The sequence below is a fragment of the Dermacentor andersoni genome, chromosome 3 (assembly GCF_023375885.2).
Source record: "Dermacentor andersoni chromosome 3, qqDerAnde1_hic_scaffold, whole genome shotgun sequence".
NCBI classification, from domain to species: domain Eukaryota; kingdom Metazoa; phylum Arthropoda; class Arachnida; order Ixodida; family Ixodidae; genus Dermacentor; species Dermacentor andersoni.
Genome location: NC_092816.1, coordinates 87,279,107 through 87,301,084, shown reverse-complemented (window position 1 = coordinate 87,301,084; position 21,978 = coordinate 87,279,107). Strand labels below are relative to the sequence as shown.

Genomic DNA, 21,978 nt, shown 5'->3' with positions numbered 1-21,978 from the left:
CCCAAACTAACCCAAGGCACTCCCGTTCAGTAATTGAAAAATTCCTCTTGCCGGGTGACAGAACGCGGCTGGCGTATGCAATTACGCGCTCTGTGTTACGCTGCCATTGAACAAGCACAGCGCCAATTCCATGGCGAACGGCACTGTTGGGAAGTTCAACAGTGGAAGATGGACCATAATAAACCAGAAAGGGTGGAGCCGTGAGCAAGCGTACGAGGGTGGACAAGGCCTTGGTTTGTGAAAGGCCTCATGTGAAAGCAACGTCCTTTTTTTAGTAAGTCGGTGAGTGTGCGAGCGGTTTCGGCGAAATCCTTGATAAAACCATGAAAATACAAGCATAGCCCAACAAAACTTCTTACGTCTCCGGCGGAAGACGAAGCAGGACAGTTCTGGACAGCGCGAATCTTGTCTGGGTCGGGTTCAACGTCAGCGGCACTGACGAGATGGCCAAAACGGATGTTTGACGACGTACAAAGTGGCGCTTGGATGAGTTCAATTGCAGGCCTGCGGGTCTGAAAACAGCAATAGCCGATGGACGCGTTAGACGACTCGTGAAAGTTGGTGAAAGGACGCAGACATGTGGACCATTTATAGCCGCGAAGTAAGAAGTCCATCATTCTTTTGAAGGTTGTAGGGGCATCATAAAGCCGAACGGCATAACCTTGAATTGGTCGAGGCCGTCAGGTGTTACGAAGGCAGTTTTCTCACGGTTCATCTCATCAACCGAGAGTTGCCAATAGACTTATCGGCGGTCTATCTATCAAAAGTGCTTGGCTACGTGCAATCAGTCCAAGGCGTCATCAATACGCGGCAAAAGGTAGACATCCTTGCGTGTGATTTTGTTCAGGTGTCTGTAATACAAGCAAAAGCACCAGCTGCCGCCCTTCTTGGCAAGGACAGCAGGGGACGCCCACAGACTGCAAGATGGCTCGATAACGCCTTTAGTCAACATCTTATCGACTTATCGTTGTGTTACTTGTCGTTCAGCATGTGAAACACGGTACGGTCGGCGGTGTATCGGAGTGGCGTCTCCGGTGTATATACGATAGGTGACCACCGATGTCTGGGCTAAAGGGCGACGGTCTAGGTAAAAAAAGGTCGCGGTAAGTTTCCAAGAGATGGCGGTGGTGAGCAGCTTGTGCCGAGAAAAGATCAAGTACAATCATTTTGCTAAGTTTGTCCCTTAGAGTCCGTGAATCGTAGGTTCATGTAAACGTCGACGGAATTTCGACATCAAAAGCCGATACCTTGCAATCGCTGACAGCCGAGATGTCTCCCAAAGACATGCTTTTGGCAAGAATTTGAGTGGGGTAGTTAAAATTAAGGAGAGGGAGCGAAGCCTGATTGCCTGTAACAGTGCGCAGGGTATGGAGAACGGCCAAATTTCTTTCAAGCAGTATGTCAGCGAAGGGACATAGTACGTGGACGCCATCAGGAACAGATGACAACGACAGTATAGTGGCGTACGTTGTGGCTTGAGGCGACAGGCGGATATCTTCGGGAGAGCATAACCATGGTTGTGTGACTTCCAGGGGTCGGCGCAATTGGGCACCAATCACGGATACGTGCGTGCCAGTGAATGAGTGCTGGCGCACTGAATGCCATCGACTAAAACATACATAAAGTTGTGTTTGGTCGGCAAAATGACGGAAGGGTTTTCTGGTCGAGTTGTCAATGCAGCGTCATCTCAAGGAGCGGCATCACTTAGTTTTCCGAAAACGGGTGTCGGGGATGCATTGGCAACGGTGGGCAACGAGCCTGCGGCGATAGGGACGGTGGTCGACGAGCACGTGGCGAACGGGACTGGTGACATCGGAGTGACGACGATGGACTGTTCCAAGGAGCACGAGCGTCATTCTTTGGCTTTTGCGGAGCCAATAGAGGCTCGTAATAACGCTCACTCTGTTCTGGGCGGTAATATCTGGTGAATGGCGATCGCAGAGGGAAGAAGGCAGTGCGGTTGTTATAATGGCGAGCAACGTGACCGATACGCCAGCAGGCTAAACATATTGGCCGATCGTCTGTGGTTCGCCACTCGGCTGGATTTTGGTAGCGTGCAATTTTCTGCGGACCAGTCGATGAACCTGGGGTGTGAGACAGCTGCGAAGTGGCAACGGCACATGCAGAATGAACTCTAAATTCGCGAGTTCTTCTCCGACTATTGCCTGCACAAATGGTGCTGTAGGCCTGACCAGGCCTGACCACCGTCGTGGTCAGTCGCTTCGCAGCCGCTGGGGACGGAGGGCCGGGATTTGATTGTTGTATTCATATAGGAGGTTGTGGCAAAGTACTGCACCAGGGTGGCCAATCCTGCTCTGGTGAGGGAGTGTTTTACCGGTTCTGTTCACCGGAATCAGGCCGCACTCCAGGCCTGCTTATGCAATTTTTATCACCAGCGGATTTTTTTTTTAATCCGGTGGAAAATTGCACGACACCGGGATTCGAACCACGGTCCTCTTGCACACGAGGCGGATACTCTACCTCTACGCCACCGCTTTCGCATTGACCCCTAAACTGCCCACTTTTTCATTAACAAAATAGACAAAAACTGGATAGGCGAAGAAGCAGTACCGAAAATCCCCTGAATTATAGCATAATATTGCTAGAGGCAATATGATGGCAACTAATGTAGCAAAGCTAATGTTTTAAAGCACATGTACATAAGAGACCTCGCTAGTCATATAGACGGCATGAATTCGGGATGTGTGCTGTTCCTTATCTTAAGGACGCAAGGGAAAACTTAGGCTGACGGATGATTTTTTGACTGCGGCGTCTAATATGGGAAATACTCAGCCAAAAAAAAAAAAGAACACTGAAGCTCTAGTACGATAGAATCTGATCCGTACTTATCATGGCGCGGGCTTGTAGGTGATGCCAGCCTACTACGGCGGCATGATGGCACCAGGAGCTCCGATGTCAGCCGCCTACCCAGCCGCTGGCATGATGGCACCAGGGGCTCCGATGCAGAGTGTCTACCCTGTTGGCGGCATGATAGGCCTAGAAGGAGCCCTTGGGCTGGGCTCCTACCCAGCCGGTGGCCTGATGGCCCAACCAGGAGCCCTTGGGCCGGGCTCCTACCCAGCCGGTGGCATGATGGCCCAACCAGGAGCCCTGGGGCCGGGCACCTACCCAGCCGGCGGCATGATGGCGCAACCAGGAACACTGGGGCCGGGCTCCTACCCAGCCGGCGGCATGATGGCGCAACCAGGAACACTGGCGCCGGGCTTCTACCCAGCCGGCAACATGATGGCACAACCAGGAGCTCCAGGGCAGGAATTGCAGCAAGCCGAAGGCATGGCGACACCAGGAGCCCCGATGGTGACTGGCGGAAATGTGGCCCCGATATCGCAGAGTAAAATAGACGCCGTTTGGCCGCCGCCCACAAAACGTCGTTCTAAGAAAGCCAGTGTCACCAAGCATCCGCGCGCCAGCTATCCACGCGATACGGACTAAAAAGGCGGACGCCAAGAATCCGGCTTAAGATGCCGTAGCCTTCTCACGCCACGCATGGGTGCAAGCTCAATATGAAACACTTGCGCGGTAATAAAAAGCAATCATTCGTCCTACTTTCATTCGTGCTATAATACTGGTGCAAACATAAACCCAATTATATAGATATGGTTTTATAAAGTAAGCCGTTATGGCATCATTCAAATAGCCGTTTGGGTTGGCCATGCTGCCCGCCGGCGCTGGTGTGCGTCGCTGCTATGACAACGCTCCTACCCACTATTGAGACATTGGTCAAGATATGGTCGGAATGCCTTGAGGTAGAAGAAGAGAAGGAAGGGGATGTACCGAGGGGTTCGATTTTTTTATTAGTCATATCACAAGAAGCCATCAAGCACTGACACCAACGACAGCATAGGAGAAATTACTTGTGCTTAATAAATGAAATAAAGAAACGATAAATTAATGCACATGAAAGTGGATGAAAAAAATAACTTGCAGCAGGTCTCGAGGGTCTCGAATCCCGCAACATTGATGCCTTCAGGTAGCATGTGTGGGTTTATTGACCAGTCGCCTTCCCCCAAAAAGATCATGCTCTCGTGACGCCTGCGGCAGCAAGGACGTTCCACGTCCGCCGTCAAGGTCTGTGAGTGGTGGCGCTGGCTAACACTCCCAGGGTTCTACTAGAAAAATAAATACCCAAGAAAGTGGATGGACAAACGGCGCCGTGGTAGCTCAAGTGGTAGAGCACCGCACGCGAAATGCGAAGGTTGTGGGTTCGCTCCCCACCTGCGGCAAGTTTTTTTTTTCATTCACTTTTATTTCCGTTAATTTATCGTTTCTTTATTTCCTTTATTAAGCACAAGTAATTTCCCCTGTGTTGTCCTTGGTGTCAGTGTTTGATGGCTTCTTATGATATGACTTATGAGAAAATCGGGCCCCTTGGTTAATCACTTTCCTTCTCGTTTATTACATAACGAGGGTCTCCAATCCGGCAACATTGATGCCTTCAGGTAGCATGTGAGGGTTTAATAAGCAGTCGCCTTCACCCAAAAAGATCACTCTTCTGTGACGCCTGCGGCAGAAAGGACGCTCCACGTCCGCCGCCAAGTTCTGTGAGTGGTGGCGCTGGCTAACACTCCCAGGGTTCTACTATAGTCGGATACAACTTTAGAAAAAAGGGGCGGCCCCGCCCAGATGACCGAAACGCGACAGCCGATTGCCTCCGCGACTAAAATAATCCCGCTCGAAAAATGGTGTTCCTGAAACGCGTAATTGTCGGAATAAATAAAGACTTTTGTATTTTGATGACTGGTTTAGTAGAGCTCTCATGTGCTACAGCACATGCCGGATAGCGACAGAAAAATAACCCCGTGCCTTCTACAACGCTGCCCGTCGTCTGCTCTTTAGCTTCATTGCAAGTGACAAAAGTAGAAAGAGCAGCTCTGCATGACTTTTGCACTTGTTTACATGTACACAGCGTATCTATTACTCGTTTTGCAAGCTTAAAATGAATCAGTTTCTATTGAACAAGTACTTATATAAAACAATGCATTTAACGCAACCATTACAAACCTGGGGAGAGAATACGTACGACTCAGGAAGGTACAAAAATGCTTCATTCATCATTTTATATAAATACTCTTGGTTTTATATAGCATAAAATTTATATTTTTTTGGTTTTCTGTTTTCACAATTTCACAGCACGTATTCTACAGCTTGCGCGTGCAGTGATCACTGGTGGACAGCAATCAATCGACGGTGCTACACAACGCTCCAACACCGTCGCTAGACGGTCGGCTGTGTCACTGCCGACAATGATCGTTCACGCTACGTTGACGGCGACAAATCTTTGCGTTGAAGGCTTCTTCTGCAAATATTTTCTGTTGAGACACTCGTTGGTTTGTTTCATGCGCGCACACTTTTCTGGTTTCTCCTGAGAATGATTTTGCTCCATCACTTCACCCCGTCCGACGAAAAACGCAGCGACACAGTACACGAACACACCCGCCGCTAACAGTAGCACCAGTCTTTGGAAAATTTTTCTCGTCGTAACGTCACTCGGTAGCGAAATAAAACAACGTGGAACAAACACGCCGGATGTGTGTTCGTAGCGGTCGCCATGGGTTCCTGTTTTCTGGCAAAGCGTAGCGCAGCGCCAGCGATGCTCGCTGCAATGTTCCTTCGCCGGATCACGGCTCGAAATAAACGCACGCAGCACAAATACCGCGTCGTAAGCTCGCAGTAATATTTCCGGCATGATAGACTATCACAAACAGTTCTGGAACTCACTCTGACGAGGGGCTGAAGCACACAGCTAACGTAACCTCGCCCAGTTCGAAGCGCGGGCGACCATCTTCTCCGTCGGCGGTCTGACCGGCTGTCCGGCTCATGATGTTAGTCCAGAGTGCGTGCCCATTGGTGGGTGCTCGTGTGCCTCCGCCTCGGAGGAGTAAACGCCCCCTTTCTTCTAAAATTGTGTCCGACTATAGGAAACATAAAAACCCAAGAAAATGGAAGGGAAAACGGCGCCCCGGTAGCTCAATTGGTAGAGCATCGCACGCGAAAGGCGAAGGTTGTGGCTTCGGTCCCCACCAGCGGCAAGTTTCTTCATCCACTTTTATTTCCATTAATTTATCGTTTGTTTATTTCATTTATTAACCAAACGTAATTACCCTATGTTGTCCTTTGTGTCAGTGTTTGATGGCTTCTTATGATATGAGGAGGAGGAGGAAATGACCTTATTTCGTGTCCTGCGAGTTGGTGGGGACGGCCAAAGGCCCCACCCAGGTGACGCTCAGGACTTCGTGAGTCCTGGCGGCATCCTCGGCCCGCTGGACGGCCCATAGTTTATCCTCGAGGGCGTGGCAGAGCAGCGCGGCGCCCTACTTTGTAACTGCCGCCATGCGACAGACTGCTTTTTTTGTCAATTTTGGGTGAGGTCGTGGGAATATGCTCCTCTGTAACCTATAGTGTTTCGTAAGGTCAATATATGTTGACATTCTGTCCTCCCACTCCCACTCATTTACTGCACCGTCACGTCCGGATGGTGTCGGGGCGTCACTTGCGACTGCGGCTCGGTCCGTAAGTCCTCGAGCCGCGTCGTGTGCCGCCTCGTTGTTGCCGTCCTTCGCGAGGGCGTGCGCGGGTGTCCATGTGATGTACACCTTTGTTTTGAAATTTTGACCTCTTGCAAGAAGAATGTGTAGTGCCTCCGGGGAGATTCGACCGTTGGCAAAGTTTCTTATTGCCGTCTGAGAGTCGCTGACTATCACGGTTGCGTTAGTCTGAGCTACTGCGAGCGCTATGGCTACTTCTTCCGCTGTCTCGTTACTTGTGGTGTGTATCGTCGCGCACGTCTTACACTGTTTCTCGCTATCGACTACGGCTGCAGTAAACCCTCGTCTGCGACTGTATCGAGCTGCGTCTACGAAGACTGCGTCCTTGTCTCTGCCGAATTTCTTTTGTATCTGCTTCGCTCTGTTCTCTTGTCTGTCCTTATTGTGTTCTGATTGCATGTTCTTTGGTATTGGTGGTATTACCATTGCTTCCTTCGTCTCTCTCGGTATGTCTACCTTGACACCGTGCTGTGTGTGGTAACCTATGTCTCATCTCCCTAGGATGGGTCTGCCGGCTCTAGTCTTAGAGAGGCGTTCATATTGTGCCGTACATAGCGCTTCAATGAACTCGTCTATTGTGTTGTGGAGGCCTAATTGTAGCAACTTATCCGTGCTGGTACTGATCGGTAGCCCTATGGCTGATTTGTATATTTTCCGAATGAGGCATTATAGTTTGATCTTTTCCGCGACCTGCCTTATGATATGACCAATAAAAAAATCGGGCTCCTCGGTTAATCCCCTTCCATCTCGTTTATTAAATAACGAGGGTCTGCAATCCGGCAACATTGATGCCTTCAGGTAGCATGTGTGGGCTTATTGACCAGTCGCCTTCAACCAAAACGATCACGCTCTTGTGACGTCTGCGGCAGAAAGGACGTTCCGCGTCCGCCGCCAAAGTCTTTGAGTGGTGGCGCTGGCTAACACTCCCAGGGTTCTATTACAAAACATAAATACCCAAGAAAGTGGATGGAGAAATGACGCCGCGAAAGCTCAATTGGTAGAGCATCGCACGCGAAATGCGAAGGTTGTGAGATCGTGGACAGTTCAGGTCGTTCTCCTGAAAACGACGCAAAGAGACTTCGTCGTGGAGACCCTCTAGTGCGTGCTGCCAAAATTAGCTGCTATGGAGTCACTCTTCCAGCTTACGCTGTGATTGATTTTGGTGTGCCGCGCCGGCCTGTAAATTTTTTATATTACCATCTTCGAAGAATTGCACTGATAGGTGCTATGCATACAGAGTGTTTCATTCAAGATGCGAAGCTGTAATGATCCACATATGCGCTACGGAAATGAAACCAACTTTCCATTATTGACTCTGCTCTTCAGGAAATGTATTTGTGTTTTTACGTGGAGCTTTCTTTGCCTGATATTCTAGGTGATTGTCTCAGCCTGCTTCCTTTCCCCATGCATATAAAAACTACCAGACTCACTAACTTCCCCCCCTCCCCCTGACCCCATTTCGCTTACTTCGCCATGTTCCCTCAATCAGGCTAAAAGGGGCTCACAGAGAGTCAGCATGCATCGACGCAGTACGTTTCCCTTCAAGCCATTGAGGAAGTTTTGGGCATCATCACCTGGCCAGGCACTAAGATAATCCTAGATATAGATGTCAAGGGGGCGTTTGACAATGTTTACTACACCATCATCTAAAACACCGAAATAAAACCGGGAGTGGCGAGCGCACGCATAACTGCATCCTGGCCTCTCTTTTATGCCGTACGGCAATGACCGGCACCGACATACCTCCCCGCTCCCCCCATACTACAACCCTCTTAGCATCCAACAAAAGCTTCCTCCTAATGCTAGTCCTGTAGCATGCACTCTTTAACGTGGTGATTTTGGCAGACCCTCACCCACTCAGTCTCTGTTTCTTTATTTAAATATCTTCAGGGCCTGTAGGACGTTGCGGAAGAGAGTGGAAACAAAAAAAGAAAACGAAAATAGAAGAAAACAGATATCAGGTAACATGCTTGTCAAGGGCATTTTAAAGATCACTGGCATCCGTAATGGATACAATGGTTCTAGGTGGGCAAGTCATTCCCCAGCCCAACCATGCGACCTATCCCTCTGACCGAACCGAGGGTCAATGGAGGAATACGACACCGTGCAACAAATGGTTGATAGTATTCAGCAATACGCCATCACTCAAGAACTCAAATACGCACTTGAAAAAATAATATATCATGTTTTTGTTTAGCTGATGGCTCGCTAATCGACAAGGGCCTCCTCTACCCCTACGAATACAACCAAATGCAAGAGAACTCCTTCGCATTCTTTCCGTTCCCCGCAACATAAACGTTCAGCGTCACTCCTACCGCCAACGCGTCCGAGAACAAGCCGTCAGGCACCCCTACGGTGGCCACACGGTGAGCGTCGTTAACTTGAAGGAAGTAAACTCGGCGCCCTTCCAGAACACCACCACCGCGGCATCGAAGGAGGCTTTCATTGCCCTGGCCATACCGGCTGGGCCAAATCGATATAGCTTCATATCCTTTCGGGCTCTCAGGCGGCATTCGGCTGTTACCTCGGAGGACATATCCTAGCTTATGCTAAACGTATGTCAATACTGGCATCATCCCAGGCACTTAAAACCACTTACTCACAAAAAGGCCGAGTAGGAGTATCGAAAAATTGCAATAATTTTCTAATGTGCCGCCGGTGCCACTGGGTTGTCTCGCACATTTCTTGAACCGCCCTAGATGTTGAAGGAATGACCTGTATTCTCATAAGCAGTTACTTTGTACACGAGCTTCGCTTTTCTTATTTCGCCGCTACGTGGCGCAGCAACCATCACGATTTCAATTTCGTTTTGTTTTTCGTTCGCGATGCCGAACGAAAACGACAATGGCGAGCCCAGGCACCTCTGAAAGAGCGACGTACGACACCAGACTCGCAACGCAAAAAATGACAACCATTCCACTCTGTGAAGGAATGGCAACGATAGCACTTTGCTTTTCGTTTTAGAGCTTTGAGACTATCGTCAGCTTTCGCTGCCATTACATCTTTACGGAGTGAAATGTTTGTCGTGTTTTTGTATACTGCTTAATTGCATAATTAGTGAACGTTAATTAACGAACTTCTGAAGGAACGAAGGCAGGCAAAGTTCCAATTAGAAGGCTGCGGAGCGCTTTGCAAAACGTCGAATTAAGTAGTTTCCAACTTTCTATCTATTAGGAATTAGTATTTTTCCGTTCCTTGCAGATGCCCGCGAAATAAAAAAAAAAAATGCCACGTGACATGCCCGCTTGTGCATCGTGATTGCAGCACGCTCAAACGTTTCCCGTACAAATGAACATAGCATGTATTAAGGTGTGCTGCTGCTTAAAAGGGCGACAAGGAAGGGACGCAGGTGTGGGCTGTGCAATTTACGCCACCGATGTGCTTCCCTCGCGGCGGTTTTACAGCCATTTTTTTTGTATTTCGCGGGCACCTGCAATAAGCGGAAAAGCGCAAATGCCTAATAGATAGAAAGTTAGAAACTGCATAATCGGACGTTTCGCTAAGCGCTCTACAACTTCGCAATTGGAATTTTTGGAGCCTAATTTCGTTGCTTCCGAAGTTCGTAAATAAGCTTTGCGAATTATGCAATGAAGCAGATTACAAAAATATAGTGTGATTAACCCCATACAAGAATTAGCAACTTGCATTTGGTCACGTCGTCTCCCCCAGATTGCATTGGCATATACTTAGACACTAAGTTTAGCAGTACACCTTGTATATCGGTGGGGTGCGGAAATCTGGTAGGGCCACAGCCATTCACTCCCCCCACCCCCTGGAAAAGTGAAATCTTACCACCTATGCGCTGAATTTATTTTGATTTCGTTCATAGTTCACCCAGAGCAGAGGGATAAATTCGGCGTTCGTGAAGCACACTTAGATTGCCCCAGATTGCGCGCATACGTAATTTACATGTAAGGCCGCGAATGTATTCCACAAGCTTTGAACTTCTTTTGCACATACCAATTTTCTGCACCTAATTTTAAACAGAAATAAACAAGGTTCTTTGTTTAGTTCCTCAATTACACCAGAGTTCACTGAGCACACTCGCCAGACAAACTTGCCATAATATTTCCCCCCTTTGCACCAAGTTTGATCTCGGTGGCAGTTTTAGTTATGGCAGCAAAGCAAGCTAAATTTTGTGCCTCTCGTAAAACACATAACTTTGCAGAGTACTTGCATACATGATCGCAATCGTTATTTACAGTTTATTTTTATGTCCACTGCAAGACGAAGGCCTCTTCCAGCGATCTCCAATTACCCCTGCCTTCCGCCAGTTAATCCCAACTTGCTCCTGTAATATTCCTTAGTTCATCACCCCAATTAATTTTGTGCCATCCGCGACTGCGCTTTCTTTTCGTTGGCACCATTCCGTAACTCTAATGGAGCTGCGCATGGCCTGCGCAGTTACGTTTTTTTTTTTTCTCGTTACAAACTATAATATTGGTTATCCCCGCTTCTTCGATCCACACCGCTCTCTACCTGTGTCTTAATGTTACGCCAAACACTTTCCCTTCCATCGCTCTTAGCGTGGTCCTTAACTTGTCCTCGAAGTTCAAGAATTCTTATCCTCGAAGTTTGTTATATCCATGGGACCGCAACACTAGAATGTTTAGAGTCGCGGCAGCAGTGGTAAACCACACGGGAGAACCAATTAGCTGCGCGACCCTGAGAAACTGCACGGTAACGGAGGGGGAGGAAGTCGCCGTAGCTCTAGCGGCGGTTGATGGTTACCGCAGGAACAAATCTCTGATAATTCTAACGGACTCCAAAGCAACATGCAGGAACTACACACAAGGCAGAGTTAGTAAGGAAGCACTGAGAATCCTCCTCAAAACAGAGCCTCCTAACAAAAAGATAAAACATAGGATCTTCTGGATACCGGCACACACCGGGATAGAGGGCAACTCAAGGGTGGACCGCCTAGTTCGCGAACTCACGCACCGAGCAGGGCAGTCGGAAACCCTAGAGGCCCCCTTAACGGTGGAGCCGACGTATGCAGAAATACTTAACTACTACAGAGGAAGGAGACTTAAATACCCCCCACCCCACACATCGCTCACACAACATGAGGCAGTAAGCTGGCGAAGACTGCAAGCAGGTACGTTCTTCAACCTGCACACATTACACAAAATGTTCCCTACCCAGTACAGGGATACATGTCCGTGGTGCGGAACAACCCCCACGTTATACCACATCACGCGGGAATGCAAGCGTAATTTCGCATTCCATAAAGTAAATAACCCAAGTGCGGAACAATGGGAGGGTCTGCTCACCAGCAGCGAGCTCGCAGCCCAACGGGCAATTGTGCACCACGCCTGCGAGGCAGCAAGACTCAGCGGTGCCCTGGAATAGGGGCGCCGACGTTGTGAAGCGGCCAGGACTCAAAACATGAAGACACCGGCCCACCGCCAATCTCTCTGAGATATAGAGAAATAAAGTTTTTCCATTCCATTCCCATATGTTAGTTACTGGTAGAGTACGATGATTAACCACCTTTATTTTCTACAACAGTGGTGAGTTCCCCGTCAATAGTTCTAAATGCATGCTCTATGAGCTGCATCTATGTTTATTTTTTCTGTACATTTCGTTGACCTGCTCAAAGTCCGCTGTGAGTGATTGATCTAGATAAACGTACGTCTGCACAGACTCTAGAGGCTGACTGGCGGTCATGAATTCTTGTTCCCGTGCCTTCCTATTGAACATTACCTTTGTTGTCTGCAGAATAATATTGAACCATACTCTTATACGTTCTGGGTTATAGTCCTCAAAGATTTGCTGCAGTTCTTTCGCATGGTTGCTGAACAGGACAGCGTCATCTGTAAACCAAAGGTTTCGACGCTGATGCTCACTCCTAAGCCTTCCCAGTCCAACAGCTTGAATACTTCTTTTAAGCATGCAGTGAATTGCATTGGAGAGATTGTGTCTCCATTCTTGATGTTTTTTTTTTACTTTTCTTGTGGAGAAACAAGGTAACTGTTGAACAAACGTAGATGTTTCCCAAAATGTTCTTGTATGCCTCCTGTACTCATTGATTACGCAATGCATCCATGAATCCTAATATCACTGCTGAATCAAGCATCTTTTTATATTCTGTAAAAGCCATTTTTTTCGCGTGCGTAATTTACTGCAAAGCCTGCAACCACTCCACACACCTTGAGCTCTACCTAGATACTGCCCATAACATGGCCCGTATTTTTGATGCATCTTATTTATCTGAGCAAAAATAGAGAAAAAAGAAACTTGTGACGTAGCTATTAAACCATCGATCTGCTGTGCTGGGATGCCATGTTGGGAATCCTGCCGCCACAAGCGCTTTGTTTTCTTGAAAGGTGAGAAAGAATGTAGAAACCAATTCGTTAAGAACGCAACCAGCGACCGACTAACAGAAGACGGGCGGACGAACCCAGGTGAAACGACGGGATGGTACGCAACATAACCCACGCCTTAAATGCCCACCTTAAAACTCCTACGGTATGTTTCGAGAGGTCATCCATACGTAGCCAGTGTACTAAATTATTAAAGACCCACTGCAACAAAACTGCGCTTGGGCCGAAAAGACAATAAATACATACCTTATTATTACGGTAAATGCAGCCGCATGAGTGCCAGTCTGAGTCTCGGACAGGGAATACGTCTGTTTTAACGTGATAGCGTTAAGGGGCCCCGTGTAGCAGAAAATCCGGCATAGGCGTCGGCGTCCCGCGTTAGCCGTCGCTTCGGCACATAGTATTTGGAACCAAATTCCGAACCATGCATACCTAACCACTCTTCTACCACCAAACTTGCTCATACCTTTCTAATCAATATTTACAAGATATTACTCGAAATTTTGAAAACGGTAGCCCACAAACAAATAACGAAAAAAGAACGCCTACAGCGCATATCTTTTGTTAGTTCTTCTCACACCGAAACAAAAAAGTGCGAAGCAATAACAGGAGATCGACCCACTCAAGAGGCAGCGTTTTTAATAGAAAGCTTGCCTTCGTGCATAGCGTTCGCCGACAGCGTTTCCCAGTAAACGTTAAGCTTACATAAGCTGCACTTGCCGGGTAGCATGAAATGCAGTCAGGGTTTTTGAATGCTATCGCGTTCCACTCTTAAAGGCGAAGCTTAAGCGTCCTTCAATTTTTCTTTTTTCATTCCTTGCGCTCACAGTACTACTTTCATTCATGCGGCTACATTTACTGCAATAATATAGTATCAATACAATGTGGGGAAAGCTGCAGGGCTGTCAATAGTGTAATTTTCATATTATTAGCCTTTAAATAGCTCCTAAGCGGACGACGCATGCCCGTGATGGTGAACGATAGCGATGCGGATATAGCGCAAGTACCAGAACTGCACACGGCTTCTGTTCTCTCAGTTGAACCTAGGCGCCCAGACACATTGCTCGCCCAACATATGCAAGTTGACGGGTGTCTCTCTCGGCGTGCTTTCTCGTTGTTGCGCTCGTCATCTGAGCTGTGCAAGAGTGCGGTTGTGTTGCGTGGCCGTCGAGCTCTCGGCCGCGCACACGAACGCGAACGATAGCTGCGCAGTGAGGAAGGCTCAACATATCTTTCCTGTCCTACCTTTGAGGGCGGAAGAGTGGAGCGCAGCAAGCAAGACCGACGCGGGCCAACCAGCACACACAAAAGCATGTAAACTGCAGCTGACGAATCTGTACAGGCTACATTTCGCGAACGCAGTCCCTTACTTGTACAAGATGATCTTGACGAACACTTTCTCGGTTACACAGTTACTGGTAATCAAAGATCGCTTTTGTTGCTCTTCGTGGTTCTCCCGCTCCTTCTTCAATACCTAGCTGCCCAGCACTACTAATGCTACGACGGGAAGGGGCATGCGCGAAACGCTCCGCCTGCTGAACGTTACCGGGGCAGGCTATTCAAATTTGATGTTAGAAGTCCCCGTAGATACCGCTGCTACTTAATTTGGGGCACGCCTAACTCGAAGGTTATCCCTCAACTTACACAGGGTCTCATTCAATACTCTGCTTTGCTCCAGAGTATTGGATGGTTACGTGCGGCTATATTTCCTCGCACCGAGAGGCAACTGGCAGATTTCCCTTTCGTAGTTATCGTTACAGCAATCACTGCATTTCTGAGGGTCAAACGATACGCCGTAATTAGGTTCGCTCATTCGACTACGCCAGCAGTGCCTACATTGCTACATTGAGCAAGCGACGGATGCCGTACTGCGGACTCGGGTTGAAAAGATTCCTAAGCTAACGAGCGTCTACCATGATGGCGACGCACCTCGAAGATGTGCAACTCGGGAAGTAGACGAGCTGCTCCAGTCGGATGTTCGTGCCGGCTCGCCATGCGGCTGGAGCCATATCGTCACCCCCAGATACCAGTCGGAGCACGTGTTTATCATTAGCGAAGCGCAGAGAGCTCAGTGATCTTTACAGTGAGCTAACGTCCATGAATAAAACTAAAAGGTAGCGACATGCTTTTATCTTGCCGCGCCGCTGGTGCCAGGAGTATGCAAGGAGGCAGGAGAGGTCTGCGTCTCCTAATTGGCTGAGCGCCGTCATGTGGTATTTTTCGCGCCTTTTTCTCTATTTTTTTGTCTTTTCCGCGCCTCGGCGCACTCACCACCATGACAGTTCGCCGTTGGGTTTCCGCGGCGAAGCTTTCGCAAGGGATTTCGTATGTCTTGGCTAAGTTTCGTGGCTAAACGAGTCATTGAAGAACTCAGTTTTTGTTTTATTTTAGGGATTGATTTTAAGAGTACTGGACGTGCAAACGTGTACGGATGGAGCCTTTTTCTCTGTCGACGCGATACGGAGCTCAGGCATGAGTAAGCTTATGCACGGGTGCTATTCTCGGTGCTCGTTCAGATCTGCTTTCCTGTTCGCCCTATCGTCGACAGGCGTATGAAGCTATTGAGTGCGAAGGCTGTGTTCTGTCATATATCGTGGCAGAAACGTAACATGTGTTATTGCTGTAGTACTGAGAGTGCATAGCTTTGTCAGTCCATGCTTTGTTAGGCGCTGAAAATATATTTTGCGAGGTCAAGCTAATGATATTGACTATTGTGAGTTGGCTTCTCCGCTTCGCCGTCTCGGCAGTATAAAGTAGTGCACGAGTTCATTGGGGATGAGAGTTAATGGAGAATGCCTTAGTAACTAGCGATTCGCTGATGATATTGCCTTGCTTAATAAGTCAGGGGACCAATTGCAATGCATGCTCACTGACCTGGAGAGGCAAAGAAAAAGGGTGGGTCTAAAAATTAATCTGCAGAAAACCAAAGTAATATTTCACAGTCTGGGAAGAGAACAGCAGTTTAAGATAGGTAGCGAGGCACTGGAAGTGGTAAGGGAATACATCTACTTAGGGCAGGTAGTGACTGCGGATCCGGATCATGAGACGGAAATAATCAGAAGAATAAGAACGGGCTGGGGTGCAGTTGGCAGGCATTCTGAGATCATGAACAGCAGGTTGTCATTATCCCTCAAGAGAAAAGTGTATAATAGCTGTGTCTTACCAGTACTCACCTACGGGGCAGAAACCTGGAAGGTTACGAAAAGGGTTCTACGTAAATTGAGGACGACGCAACGAGCTATGGAAAGAAGAATGATGGGTGTAACGTTAAGGGATAAGAAGAGAGCAGATTGGTTGAGGGAACAAACGCGAGTGAATGACATCTTAGTTGAGATCAAGAAAAAGAAATGGGCATGGGCAGGACATGTAATGAGGAGGGAAGATAACCGATGGCCATTAAGGGTTACGGACGGGATTCCAAGGAAAGGGAAGCTTACCAGAGGGCGGCAGATAGTTAGGTGGGCGGATGAGATAAAGAAGTTTGAAAGGAAAACATGGCCACAATTAGTACATGACTGGGGTAGTTGGAGAAGTATGGGACAGGCTTTTGACCTGCAGTTGGCGTAACCAGGCTGATGATGATGACGATGAGGAGTTTGTTAGCTCATATTGACTTGGAACTGCGTAAGGAAAAGGGGGAATGTCCTCATTGATAGAAACCATTTCTATGTGTAACTTTCGTCCTTGCATGCACTTTGTTGAAAAATGAAGTACAGGTTCCGCTGTGATGTTTGCGATTGAGAGCTAACGGCACCAGTTTGTCATAAAAACGTAGGACCAGGTTCACTGCAAAAGACACGCCAGCGTCATGACGAAACGACGAGAGTAGCTGAGAGGTTCCGCGTTGATCGCGCACGTTTCTACATGATGCGCGCGTTATTCAGGCGAATATATCATACGCCTTGCGTTCGGTCATCATGGTACTAAGATTATTAAATTGTGAAGCTGCACAGACGGCAGTCGACTGGGTACACGCACGTACACACGTACGCACTTTGAGCACCGCAAACGCATCGGAGTTGAATCGGCAGCTATATAGTGCGGCACACACGCGAGTGCATCGCCTTTGACGTGTACCGGCGACACCTTCATTTGAGCTCTTTCACGCCGGGCAAGTGTCCTTACAAAGCGAAATAAAGAATCTGATCAATGCAATAGAAATAACTCCTGAAGCGGGTTGATCTGTGCCAGCCGCGACAGTGTTTTTGGCTACGAGTACAATGCATGGCCGTAGATGACATAATACGCAAACAAAGCTCTGGCATGTTGTAAACATCGTGAACATTGCGTATGCATAATTGGCGAGACAAAATTCTGATTTTTGTGCTAGTACGAGACAGCAAAATAAATTTGTCCACCAAACTATCCTGAAAAGTATTCTTCTAACTAGAAGCAGGCAGCCAACCCGAAGCCACAAAACGAGCGCAAAGTTACGCGCGGAAAAAGCACAAAGGACATCCGGTTCGGCCAGTTTCATAGCGTTCCATCATCGCTCCTAGCCGAGTACACAATAATCAAGCCTTAAGTACTGTGAAAATTCATGCGGAAATACCCAACAACAATTTTGTTGTTTCATCTCGTGTAACGACCAAGCTGCGATGGCGAGGTACAAGAGAAAGAGCCGGCTGTGAGCAGGCAAGGAGAAGGAGAGGCCCGGCGAGAAGGAATGTCGCTAGCTTTTAGTTTAATTCAGGGACCTTACAGTGAGCTAAAGTCCTTTACAGTGAGTAGGTTCTTCGCGCCACCCCGTGGCAGCCACGGCCCCCACGCTAAGCAGCAGGCGCAGCTGCAAGGAACTGTAGTGCAAATTGCAAACGAAGCGCTTGCCATGTCGATCACAGGACTAGAGTGCGCGCTCGCGCTCATGTGCCCCTGTCTGACCGTGCTACGTCGTGTACCAGCATTGTCGTGCACCTGTTTGACTGACTGATAGTAGCCAGTGCGAAATTTCGCATATTAAAGCGCAGTCAACAACCCATTACAAAGCCACGTCTGGCAAGGTGTCTAGCCAGGAGCGGCCAGGAGCAGGGGCGTCGCCAGGGGCGGGGGAGCTTATGGGGCTTCAGCCACCCCCCCCCTCCCCCCCTAAATTTTTTCGTGCTTTCATGCACTGCCGACCAAAGGAACCCCCGGCGCCGGAAATCGTTCCGGATTTTGTCTAGAATGTCTTTTTCACTTGTCGTCGGACATTGTTTAGTAACACTGGGGACGAGTTACAACAAATGATTGAGGATCTTAACAGAGAGAGTGTAAGAGTGGGGTTGAAGATTAATACGCAGAAGAAAAAGACAATGATCAATAGCCGTGCAAGGGAACAAGAGTTCAGGATCGCCAGTCAGCCTCTTGAGTCTGTGAAGGAGTAGGTTTACCTTGGTCAATTATTCACAGGGGACCCTGATCAGGCGAAGGAAATTTACAAAAAAATAAAAACGGCTTGGAGTGCACACGGAGGGCATTGTCAGATCCTGACTGGAAGCTTATCCTTATCATAGAAAAGGTGTACAATCTGTGTATTTACCGGTGCTAAATAGGGGGTGGAAGCTTGGAAAGTGACAAAGAAGCTTGAGAACAAGTTAAGGACCGTGCAAAGAGCGGCAGATTGAATAATGTTTGACATAACGGTAAGCGGCAGGAACAGAGCGGTGTGGATCGGAGAGCAGAGGGGATAGCCGATATTCTAATTGACACTGAGAGAAAAAAATGGAGCTGGACAGGTTATATAATACGTAGGTTAGATAACCAGTGGACTTTTAGGGTTACAGAACGGGTGCCATGAGAATGGACGCGCAGTCGAGGACGGCAGAAGAGTAGGTGGGGTGATGAAATGAAGAAATTCGCAGGCAACACTTGGAATCGGCTGGCGCAGGAAGGGGTGATTTGAGATCGCAGGGAGAGGCACTTGTCCTGCAGTGGACATTAAATAGGCCGATGATGATAATACCTATCCCTCATGCAATGGCCTCGGACTTTTCAAGTATTAATAAAATTAAAACTCAAATACACAATTGTCTGAGAAATCTCATATTTTAAAGCGAGCGCTAAAATGGGAATTTACGGTGCTTGGCATTTTGTATGCTGGTGTCGTTGGTGGATGCACTACGCTACTTTTTACTTCCAACACTTTTTAAAAAAAACAAGACTACAGTATTTAATTGATAATTCCGTGACTACAGATGAAGTACAGGCCCAAGTAGACGTCATTTGCGAAAACCACCAAAGCCACAGGCTGAATTGGCAAATTAATTAAGCTAATTACCTTTTAGTCACAAAGTTCGCGACATTACCTCGGCAAGTTGGAGGGTATTGCCATCGATGTTTAGGTACATATTTCTACATTGGGAAATAACTGAGCATACCTAAATAACTGGGGTTAAATTATACGTTCAATTTACCTGATTACGCACGCAGCACAGCGTAGGGCGGGTCTATGCCCAAACTCCTCCGTGGCATAACGATGTGGCGTGAAATGAGCATGCCATCGCACTTACCTTGTCCCATGAGCTTATTAGAATTGGCGCAGTGCGCAACTCCCGATTTGATGCACAGTCGCTTCAGCAACGGGGTCAACACTCGCCGCTTTCTCACGTAGTATAAGCCAAGCTTCGCGTTACGCCGCATTGCCACGTCAAAAGAGGGTTGCACCAGGGGCCACGCTTCTTGCTGCGCGCTGTAAGATTTGTCGGACGGTCCTACCGCTGTCGACCAGATGTAGGAGTCGGCGGACTATCTCGCCGCTGCCACCATTTGAAGGAGATGAAGGTCGTAGACAGGATCTCGGTGAACAGGATTTATTTACATATTAACAGTTTAAAGCAAGATACATTGGCAGACTAGCGCGACTCCCATATGGAGCCCGCAAAACTAACATCCAGCAAACAGTTTACGAGCACACAGCTCACTAGTACATTTTTAGTATGACAGAGCAGTCAGCTCCCGACAACGATCACGACACGAGCACTCCCTAGCAGCCGGCAAACGCTGCTTATAAGCTCTCCGCTTGACGTCATAGGTCGACGTCATCGTTCGGACGAGGACGGAGCAGGAATGGAGGGTGAGGTGCGCTGGCTTGGAGGATGAGGTGGGTCGGAGCAGGAATGGTCGGGAAGGTTCGTCCAAGCATTGTAAACTTGTCGCCGCCCCGCAGTATCGTTTATCGCCCAAACACACGCAAACACACAGGTGCGAAACCATACACACAAAGGCTCCGGAGTCGACGACCGAGGGCTTCGTAGAACTGCTCCGTCTGGTGTGGCGCGGCGGAGTGCCACATGCCTGAGCTGACCGCGCGCCACGTGGCTGCCGGTCATCCGCAGTTCTCGGTACTGCCCAGCTTTCAGTGCCGACGTCAGAGGGCCTCGTAGAACTGCTTTGTCCCGGGTGGTGCGGCCAAGTACCAATTTCCGGAGTTGATCACGCGCCTCGTGGCTGCAGGCCGTTCGCAGCTCTCGGAAGGGCGCACCGACTGGGGGGCTTGGAACACGTGCAGCGGGCTGAAAGCTGGCACGTTGCCACCCCGTATGGCCATTCTTAACAGCTCCTCCATGGCCCGGAAAATCTCGCCTGGCCAGTGCAGGCAACCGCTGGGCAGGAAGAGAATGGCTGGCGAGCAAGACGATGGCTTTGCTCTCTGCAACCCCAGCGTACTTGGAATGCCTTCAACCATCTTACAACAACTGGCACAGAAGAGTCGACCCGGCAACACAATACCGCTCAGCGTTCAAACGCCCGGAATTAGCTGCTAACCAACCAGGCCTCCTATCACAATTTCCATGCAAGTCACTCAACTGGGAATCCCAAATTTTGCCCCAAAATTTCGTGCCGCCAAAGCGAGCGTTCACGTTCCTCCTGAGTTCGACCAAACCCGACCGTCGCGCTGCACAAGAGTAAAGGTTTACGCAGAATTAAACCGAAGGCTTTCAAACACCAATACTCAAGCATAACCTCAGCAGCATAACTTCGCGAACAGCCTGTTCTTACCCTATCGCAGTGGCGTACTTATCTCACGTACGGCTGCCACTGAACCGTCTGGCCAACTCCACAGGTACGTCATCACAAACGCGCCAAGTTTGGGGTCCCTATTCCGAACACGTGCTTGCATCCAACAAAGTTTTCATCACGCTGACTCACATTTGTTCCTTTAGTCCACACAGGACACGTTCCTTAAATAAACAACCAAATTTGCGTAACTTACGCAACACAGAGGAACCTTCGAACAAATGTGTCTTCTACTAACTAGCTCTTCGCACGCGTACTAGAGAAGTCAGAATACGGCTGCCTTCGACACACACGAGCAACCCAGTCATCAACGTTCTGCTTCCTTCCGTCCGCACAGGACACGCGTTAATGGACCTAAGAGCTCTTCTCAGTGCAAATCACGCACTTACTGAAAATTTACGCGCTTAACCTTAGAAAATTCAAAAACACTTAAAAAGAAAGAAGGTTAAATAACACACACGCGCGTTACGATAGGCCTCTCAACGATAACCTTGTCACACAGGTTCCTTACACACAAAAAAAGAAAGCCTATATACTTATTAATGAACACCTCGCGAGACTACAGGTTTACTTTAAACGCGTCTTTCAAATCTCGAGCTCCTCAAACAAAACATAAACAGAGCTCATACCTTACTTATTGAAAGAAATCCTAGTCTCAAATCGCGAAAATCTGCAAATGTTCAAAAATAAAACAAAACAACACTACCACGGACGTCTTGGCCTCCCTTTCCAAACGCTTTCGTCTGACTCATACTTTGAGTCGGACCTGAGGTGGCCGCGGTTTAAAAGCTACCCTGGCTGCCGAGGAACAACAAAAGGGCTGACTAACTATCAGCTCCCCCAAGACGTTACGGTCTCCTGCCAATTTGCGTCCTCGCGCCCCGCTTTCAACATGACCTCGACTGACCGCGTCGCTACTCCCCACCTGGTCTCGTCTTGCCACCTTGCGCTTCTTTGTACTGCACGCTGAGCTTCGAAGAGAACGACGGAACGACAGGAATTTGACTGCCCCGTGCCCTTTGTCCGCGTCCGTGCAGAACAAGCTTCTCGGTCCCCCTTTGACCGGTGGCTCGAACGTTTTCGATGCGTCA

The 21,978-nt window shown here is 48.6% G+C and overlaps 1 protein-coding gene across 3 annotated transcripts in view; it reads left to right on the top strand.

The window, feature by feature from the left end:
• LOC126525293 (uncharacterized) overlaps positions 1 to 3,766 on the top strand; it is a 132,342-nt gene extending 128,576 nt beyond the window's left edge. For all 3 annotated transcript variants that reach the window (XM_055067503.2, XM_055067502.2, XM_055067504.2), the window contains one exon: positions 2,869 to 3,766. In XM_055067503.2, the coding sequence (XP_054923478.2) occupies positions 2,869 to 3,453 (585 nt within the window). In that variant the 3' untranslated portion in view covers positions 3,454 to 3,766. The remainder of the gene's footprint in view (positions 1 to 2,868) is intronic.
• The last annotated feature ends 18,212 nt before the right edge of the window (positions 3,767 to 21,978 follow it).